This window comes from Montipora foliosa, chromosome 6 (assembly GCF_036669935.1).
Source record: "Montipora foliosa isolate CH-2021 chromosome 6, ASM3666993v2, whole genome shotgun sequence".
Classification (NCBI taxonomy): Eukaryota; Metazoa; Cnidaria; class Anthozoa; order Scleractinia; family Acroporidae; genus Montipora; species Montipora foliosa.
Window position 1 is genome coordinate 16,239,454 of NC_090874.1, and position 9,238 is coordinate 16,248,691.

A 9,238-nucleotide genomic window follows, 5' to 3' on the forward strand; every position below is an offset into this window, starting at 1 on the left:
AATGAAGAGTGGGACACTGGGAACGAGACCCGAGTAGAGGACCATGGACTGTGGACTAAAAAGTTAATTCCGGATCGAAAGACGTGTTAGTAGCCTGTGAACGCAGACGTATTTCCGGCGGAAAAAATCGAAAATCTTACGACAACTTATATTACTAAGGAATCACCTTAATTTGCAGTTTGGTTAAACCAGAAGACACGGACTCATTAAACTCCTTCGTGTTTGCTGTGATATTCTGACATGTGTAGTAGGCACGAAAGCATTACGCGAGTGTCCCCGAACTGAACTGGACGTTTCTGTTTTTTTTTCTCCCTTTCCAAACTCCGACTTAAAAAGGCCATACTAAAGACATGAAAACGAGAGCTTTCTCTCAATCTCGTTGTTTTGGACTAGACATTTAGGGTCTTTCAGTTGCCGTTCGTAACCTTCTAGCTCACACGACTCTGAATAGAAAGCCACCGCTAAGAATACATGGATTGTATCTTTTTAACTTCATTTCAACCCTTCAAGTTAACAGTAAAATCCTTCTAAAGAGAAGAAGCCGAATCTCTTCTTCTCTTTCCTCTGCTAATAATCTCATTGTCCAAATGAGAAGTTGCCGGAAAAAGGAGAAAGAACGAGTTCTCGCGCTAGGCGCGGAAAGAGATTTTAATCTCACTCAACTTTCTTGCACGCTCAAAGCGTCCCATTGAAAAAGAAATGGCAAATAATTATGTGAACTTACTGTTAATTTACCGTATTTATTGGATTCTTAGCCGGATATTCCCTTTCTAAAAACCTGAATTTGGTTTTCACTCACGTCATCAGCAGCCATGTTTTTCAACGAAAACAAAAGAAAACTTTTGCAGAATAATAGAGTTAAATTCCCGGAGGATTTGGTCGGGGCACCAACATGGCCGCCGTTTCTTTGTTTAGGGGCTCCAACATGGCGCTCGTAACGTCATATGAAAACCGAGAATAGAAAGTCACCTGTCACGTGCTAAAACGATTTTGATGTCTGTTGTTCCCTGAACTGGTGGCAAACACGTAAAGGAGCTTTCAGCTTTCGGAAACAATAATATCTCTGTTTTTGCTGTATTTTTTCCGCGACAAATACGAGTAATGTATTTAAATACACTGAAAGAGTGGAGTTGTTTAAAGAATATTGTCATCCCGTTCGTTGGTGTAAACAAAAGAAACATCTGTCTCTGCTTCATCCTAATCGTCGCTTTCTGGAATTTGTCTCCTTTCCGCCGTAACACGATATCAACTGTTGATATCGTCGACGTTGCTGCAGTGGATCTAGCGCTTTTAAAATCTCAAGGCGTAAAAGTAACCCCATTACGTTTTAAGAGGCAGCCTGGGACCAGGCTCCGCGGTGAGTTATGGAGCGAAAGCGCTTCACTCACCAGTGTTCCTTTTCGCTCCATAACCCAACCCTAACTGCTAAGCCTGGTCCCAGGCTATCTAAGACTAACCCATTACATTGTAATGGACTCTTGATCCTAACGAAATTACTTGCCTTAGGCTTAGTCTGATCACAGGCAGTGCGAGATTCAAGATCCAATCTTGACTTGAAGCCTAGAAGACGAAAACTAACGGCTCAAATTGTGAGAGGGGTCCGTTAGGTATGACGTGCGTGGAATAGATATATAGAATGACGTGGAAATTTGGACTTCCTGAGAACGGAGTTTATTGACTTTATCTAGAATTTCATAACTTGTATTTCATTTTATATTTTTTTTACCAACGTAAGTGGTCTTTAACGCAAAAGACTTCAAACGTTATTTACAAACTGAAGGAATAACATATCATAGTAGGATGAGTATCGGCAGCGAAAAAGGAAATCAGACGCTTTTTCCATCATGTTATTATTAGTTCAGAGTTACTACTTCAAATATTGTACAACAAGCCACTTTAATTGATAAACAAGCTTTTCAGTTGTCACTTAAAAAAGCAAATTAACTTTGGACAGAAAATGAGTGCCTTTGTCTGCAGTAAATCTGACAACAAAGCGCCGAACTGTTCCATTGGTCGATTGTGCTAATTACTTTGTATAGTACATTAGCAATTCAGCAAGGCCAATAGATGTGTGTTACAGCCGTCCCAACGAGAAGTTGTGTACCCTAGCAACCAACTTTGACTCATTCAGAGCTTCATTAGAATCGAAAGTCAAAGACGAGCGATTGTACAGAAATGGGTTTCACAGAGCTGACAAACCCACACAGAGCTAGCAATTTGCCCGGGTAAGTAATACGGTGTTAGGAATTACTTGCTGCCAATATCCTCCAGGTGAAGCTATCCTTGAATGGGACAAGGACTTTCTCTCACACGTGCTGAGTAGTTTGTTGAGATCGCTGACACAGTTTTGAAGGGTGGCGTGAAACTATTCACAAATCCGCAAACAGCACTTGAACCGAATTGAAACAGTGAAGATGTTTAAACATTGCTGCATCCGTGCAGCAGACGATATGCGGAAGACAAGTTGCGGTAAAGAGGTTGCTTAACTACTATAATCATCAGGCTCATAAATTGCTGAATAGTTCTTTCCTCATTTGTTCGGATGACAATTTGGATTCTTTCAAAAAGGTCTAAAGGTGCTCCCGTAATAACACGGAGACATGAAATAAACTCGCGGGATTTAAACAAATTTTCACTGTTAGGGTTAATATCCTGTGAGTTAATCGTTCTGTGCCCACCACACTTCGGGTGGTGAAAAACAAAAATAATCATTATCTGATCCGTTTTTGAAATTTATTTTGAAGATACCAGGGATATTGTCCTCAACTCAAATACGAATGCGGTCACACATACGGAATCGCCACGGACATTCTCACTTCGGTAAGCAGATACATAAAAAAATACAATGTTCAATACTAACAAGCTATAAATGGCTATGCTGCAACTACATAAATACATAAAACAGCTTGGAGTTTTTTTTTGGAAGTATGTATCATTAATACGAAAGTGTTTTCCACCAGAACTGCAAGTCCTAACTAGTTTCAAGGTCTTGAATACTCTAATAGTTTCCAGGACGACAAAAGTGCTTTCACGTGTATGTCACTGTGTACCATTTTCTTAATTTAAAAATTTTTAAAAGCAAAGTTCATCACCAGACAACGAAGTGACCAAGCCGTCAAAACAACGCAGTTGTTATTTCTAACGTAAATGAAATATGCAAACATTCATCAGCAGGTGTGAAATTAATCCGTCCTACCTTTGCCACATTGTCCCAAATGTTAATTGCACTTTCAGAATAACCCAATCCTGTTTGTTTAGAAAGTAATCTTGTGTTTATTTTACCTCAGAGGCACATGAAAAACGAAAAACTGGTCCCGACGACTTTACCAGATCCCAAAGAAAGAGCACCGTATCTTCCAAAACCGACTGGAAATAACAAGCTAACTTCTGCAATGAAACACTATTACACTGGTAAGTACGATAAGCAATGAGCAATATCGTACATTGTAACTGCTCAAGTGAAATTTTCATTTCACTTGTATGGCCATCGCTAAGCGGGTTCTTTGAGTGCTTAGCGTTCTGTTAAGAACCATTGTGATTTGTGAAAAGAAAGCTTATGTGCGCTCAATTGAAAACACAACTGGTTTTGCCATTCAGTAAAATCCATAAGTCTTCTTGATTCGCCGCTTAAACTCAATTAATTATAAAGCCTATATAGCTTTGCGACTTCCGGTTTCTACATTTACCATACAAAGATGAAATCAGTGTTAAATCGAGCAAAGGTGCTTCTTAACTTTCCTGACAAGATGTACTAGTAAGTTGTAAAAAAACATAAAGCCAAAGATTTATCAGTGATGTTGTTTGTGTTCGTCCAGGCTGCAAGAACGTCATGGCAAGAGCGATCCCTTCTCCACGTTAACACTGAATTATAGAACCACTATTTTGCTCAGGCAAAGCTTAACGAATTTAGCAAATGAAGTTTGAGCTAGCGTCTTTTGTTTGATATCATAATGAATTCACATATCTGAAAAGATTATTATTTGTCGAGTTGCTTTTTCAGTTATTCGTGTTTTCTACTTAATGGCAGCAATGATACGCAATGAACCCGCCGGATGCTCGCCGGTCAACTGGGAGAACACAGAAATCCAAGTGTGATATCAAACCACGCATACCCCTAAGTCGAATGAAAGCCGTAGATAAACGGCAAATGGAACTTTTTTATAGCCAGTTACACGGTAGACGGTCTACCAATTCCTCCAGAAGTATGGAGCGACTTTTAATTGAGTGTCGAAAGTAATTACAGAATTACTTTGGTTTTGCCTTACTTCACTCAGTTATTGGTTCAAAGTTCTCGCGCCACTTTTTCAACCAATCAGAAGTGAAACCAAAACCAATCGTGGCTTGCGCGTGCACATTTTCCCGCACTTTGTGTCGGCTACGTGTAATTACTTCGAGTTTTGATTGGTTTACTGGATTGTCTCCGTGCTTTTTGATTGGCCAAAGTAATTACTTTGGTTTTGGTTTTCCAACACTCATTTGAAAACCGCTCTATCTACCAATATATATTCCAAACAAGTGGCAATGCACATGCGTTGAACAATATCTCAATTTAAATTGAATAAATCCTCCTGACTTCCTTGTTGCATAAATAGCCTCATTTAGCACTCTATGAGGGTGCACGCGAGTCGAATGAAAAACAAAACTTAGTTATTCAGCTTACTAAAGAAAAAGAAAGTGACCAGGGATTTATAATTACGCCTTATAATACTGGAGCACTTTTTTTTCCCAAAGAGGATGCTAGCGGTGTAATTTTTTCATCTTCTAGAGAAAGAAACGAGAGGAAAGAAAAAATTCGTTTCATTTGTTTCTTCCGGTTTTTTTTTTTGTATAAATCAGTCATATTGGAACCATACTGCATTCTGTCACAGAACAATTACCTACGTGTACTTTATATTAGACAGTCAGAAGTTTCAATTAGAGACTATCAATCTTCAGTTACAATTTACAGTTCACGGTACAAGTTACAACGCTATGACTTTCAATTAGTAATTTAGAGTTTAAAGGAGAATTTAGAAATTCAAATGATGGGATTGAGACGTCCACCCCCCCCCCCCCCCCCCTCCTCCTTTTTGGATTTAATGATTTGGTCAAAACAAAAAGTTAGTCGGGATTTTTATGGATACGGATAAGTATTCGAGTTCCAAAAGATACCGTACAAACATTTGCTTCAACATTTGTTCGATTTTGTTGAACAGCGATGTTGAAACCGGCCGTTTCCTCTCCCCTTTCAACCGTGTTGAAACAGGTTGAATCGATGTTGAATGAGTTTAAAGCGTTTAAACGTTACTTTAACAACCATCATCAACATTTCTTTTGTTGTCGCGAATGTTGAATGAAGTTGAAGCCACTTGCTCCCGTTTTTCAACATTGTTGGGTACTTAATTTACTCAATTATTTTGTTATCGTTGGGAAATTGTTTTTGTGGGACTGCAGAAGAAGCCAAATTAATCCAGGATATTTACACTGCAAATATTTTTTTTTAGGTTATGTTCCAACCATGCGATATTTGTACGGATCACGTTACAGAGAGGCTACTCAGCAAGCGGTTAGCAACTTCATGAAAAAAACTGAGGAACACAGAGAAGAGCAAGATGATATGAAAAAAACAGTCTATGGTCATCCCAAGCTTCTACCATTGGCGAGCTACAAAGAACCTACTTCCTATCCTGATGTAAGACCAAAATATAGCAAGGGCTACTTTCCCAGTGAGTATACCCATCATTTATGAAAGACACGTATTTGACTTGTGAAGAAAAGCATGTTAAGATTTGAAGACTATCGCAGTTCAGCACTCTATCAATTGAGCTATCTAGTCAACAGGACTGAAATTGTGCATTTTCGGAGTTCGTAATAAAACCGTAAAGAATGTACATATGAGAAGACTTAATATGAAAAGTAAAAACAAGAAACCTTCGAAAAGGTAGATAAAAATTCTGATTGCTTAGAACCGACAAAGCCGGTCTTATCCAGCTCCACCTTGTTAACGAGCCAGTTAGTTAAATGTGGTACTTTTTAACCCCGACAGGCGAACATCGTGAATTCTGCGAACCACCGTTACCAGGCTACACCGGTTATGTACCACGGAGGCGAGCGCATGATCTGGGAACTAGGTATGCCACATGGACTAAAGGTGGCTTCACCGAGTCCCTTGACATGCGCAATAAACAGGAAAGTCTGGCCACTCAAGCCATTGACGTTACCATGTAAGTATTGAAATTAGGGATAACATCGTAACACGTTCGTTACAGATTCTTCAACTTACTTACTACTATGCGCTCTACATCGATTTGCTGTAGCCAGGCTCCCAAAGGAAATCGATTAATGAAATTGATGTTCCTTTTTGACAGAAGCCCCGAGTCAAGAATAAAAACGCTGATTACAGAGCACGGAACACTGTACAAAAACTTGGGAATGAAACCCAAATACACGGGATATATCCCACGTAAGTAAACAATTGTCAACCGTTATTGCTCTTTATCGCTTAAAACAAAAATGTTTGTAAAGAATGAGACATTCTTTCACCCCTTGGGATATGTGAATTTCAGAAACGGAAGAGCGTTTCATGAGACGACCGCTTAGACAGCGGGCTCACTTGATCTGGCTGGACAATGTCATCACACGGCCAACATAATCATTATGACGTCGATCATTTAGTTCCGAAAGATGAGGTCAAGAGTAAAATTGTTATTGCTATCAATTTAAAGATGAAGAGACCAAGATGCATTTCTTTCACCATTTAGCCAACCTATCAACGTTGCGGCCAATTTTCTATTTATTCAGTTGCCAAGAAATTATTCGACTGCTAGAGTTCGAAGAAGTTAGTAGTGTGAAAATTTTATACTCAAGTCGAAATTAGTAGTGATGTAAGGGTATGTACAATCTTCCGCATTGACTACTGGCTGTTTTGTTGTTTTTTCTTTTGTTTCCTCAACAGAGAGTCGTTTCAGGTTTGGGAACACATATGGCGACACGACACGTTCTCTGCCAATCTGTTTCGACACAGCAGGATATTCCAAGGGAAATTACGTTATAACACCTGTTATGTGATAAACCTTCAGAGAAGAGTGAAATTACCCTCAACTTTAACATGAAAGTGTACCGAAATTTTGCTTTCCAAGTCTTGTTGCCGAGTGCCAAAGAGTGAAAACTTCCCCAATATAGTTTGTTTGGAAAATGAATTAGCTTATTACTGCAGCAGTGGGGCTACATTGTGAAATGCCTCGACCAAGATGTCTGGCAACGTCATAAAGAGACAAGCTACAAGTTGCCAGAAACATAACACAAGTGTTATACTTGGCAACGCGTTCGGTTAGCTTTTCTCGCTACGTTAATAACTAAGGCATGAAGAAATGCGAATATCGATATGGCAGTTTGTGGCAACACCTGATGCAATCAGTTTTCATATTAGGTCATAGTCCGTCACACGGTATTTGAGTTAATAACCGAGATTGAGTGAACCAATCAGAAAACTAGAAACGCAAAATCGGAGGTCTAAAACTGAACTACGGATATCAGATTTCCAGCATTTTCATTTGCTCGCAGGACACAGGCTATCAGTTCTTCGTATCACCAAACTAGTGGACTAATGCAAATCCTGCATTTTAATTGGCTACGCTACTAGAAGACTATTAGTAATAGTCCTCGAGTAACGAAAAGCGTGACGCTTTCTTTCGTTTTATTTCCAAATAAATATTTCTTCAACTTGCATTTACTAACTTTATTATTGCCTTTTATGTCCGACTAGTTTAGTGATACTAAAACAATTAGACCCTTAGCCCTCAAGGGCCACGGGTCAATAGCCCATTCGTCTTCGCCTCATGGGCTTTTGACCCGTAGCCCTTGCGGGCTACGGGTCTAATTGTTAAATATACCTGCTGTGCCTAATGTGGTCAAGGAACGCGTCAGCAATAAAGTCAGCTGAAAACATTTTTGCAGTTCTGAGAAAAAACGGCCGACAAAAGCCCTTTTGGACTGGAATTGACCGAGGCAGAAATCGGTGCTTTAGTCGACAATGTTGTTGATCCTGGAGTTTTGAATAAAACAATTATTCTACTCGAGCTTGCTGGATATAAAATGATTATTACAAACTCGGCACTACGCGCCTCGTTGGTTATTTATCACTTCATATCCAGCGCATCCTCGTAAAATAAGTAGTGAGCTTAAGCACGCGCGTTTTTGAGACGCGGACGGCAACCGGAAGAGAACATTTCGCTTGTCTGGGATTTTCGGGTCCCTAGATTTTTGTACTAATCATCTCTAATGGAGAAATGATACGTAATTGTGTGAAGACAAGTTAAAATGGAAAACAGCTCACTTCCGGTTGCCGTCCGCGTCTCAAAGACGCTAGTGCTTAAGCTTCCCATTGTTAAATATTCTGTGCACTTGTCTCCCAACGGTGTTGCAGGACATCTGGGTTAAATGGAAAATTGCACAGTGTACAAACGTCTTCAATCATCGATACAAGATGATTGTTGTATGCACCAAATGCTTTGCAGTCATAATTTTTTTGTAATAAAGTGTTAGGTTTTGCTCAACAGAGTTTTTCCCACAACGTACTGTGCTCTTCCAATCTCCATTATTCGTAACGTCTGAATTTTTCCTGGATTGAACCGATTTTCGCATTGTTAAGCAAACTTTCTCGAAAAATTTACATTTGGACGTTCGAAGAATCGATTTCCATAAATTTTGAAATCCAGATAGTTTTCGGCGTTTGAGTCTGTCAGCAGTGAGAGTTATTATGCCACTTCGTGTAACTCTATCATTATAAATCTCCTGTTCAAAGGGAGGCAAGAGGAGTTCACTAAGGATAAGGGATAAGGATTAAGTCAAATGGCAGGGGAAAAGCCTATAACAGAGGGATGGGAGGCCTGATAATTTTGCCTTTCTTGGCCTGGCCTGGTGTCCATAGAAGATTTAAGCACAGGTGCGATAAATAGGACATAGGGACTTAATTGAGGATGTCCATGCATGCACAAGATGATTCTTGAAAAAGTTGCAACAAATTTTCCAGAAATTTTCTCAAACGTTGCTCCAAAAATTTAAAGTCTTTTTTCATATACAAGAAGTGGCTAATTACTCAACCAAACAACCATATTTCACTGTTTCTGCGTTTTGAGCTTTAAGCTTGCTAAAATGAGTCATCTCTAAAAGAAAATTTGTGTTCTGTGATTCGTATCGCAAAGCATGCTAGAGAATGGCTTTGTGGGTTGGTGGTATGTTGGTTATGTCACGTCATCTC

At 39.4% G+C, this 9,238-nt stretch overlaps 2 protein-coding genes across 3 annotated transcripts in view; one reads left to right on the plus strand and one right to left on the minus strand.

Annotated features, from left to right (window-relative positions):
• LOC138006840 (4-hydroxy-2-oxoglutarate aldolase, mitochondrial-like) overlaps positions 1-9 on the minus strand; it is a 13,873-nt gene extending 13,864 nt beyond the window's left edge. The window contains exon 1 of the mRNA XM_068853435.1: positions 1-9. This exon is cut by the window's left edge and continues 314 nt beyond it. The gene's annotated coding sequence lies outside the window, so the exon portion shown is untranslated.
• Positions 10-2,076: 2,067 nt separating this feature from the next.
• LOC138008749 (ciliary microtubule inner protein 2B-like) lies at positions 2,077-8,623 on the plus strand. Of its 2 annotated transcripts, XM_068856051.1 has the most exons (7): positions 2,077-2,225; positions 2,745-2,820; positions 3,288-3,411; positions 5,484-5,705; positions 6,026-6,203; positions 6,348-6,442; positions 6,935-8,622. In XM_068856051.1, exons 1-7 carry the CDS (start codon positions 2,176-2,178, stop codon positions 7,045-7,047), a joined length of 858 nt encoding a protein of 285 aa, XP_068712152.1. In that variant the 5' UTR covers positions 2,077-2,175; the 3' UTR covers positions 7,048-8,622. The 2 variants fall into 2 exon arrangements, with proteins under 2 accessions (XP_068712152.1, XP_068712153.1); XM_068856052.1 differs by lacking the exons at positions 2,077-2,225; positions 2,745-2,820 and adding an exon at positions 3,115-3,174 and having other exon boundaries at positions 6,935-8,623.
• The last annotated feature ends 615 nt before the right edge of the window (positions 8,624-9,238 follow it).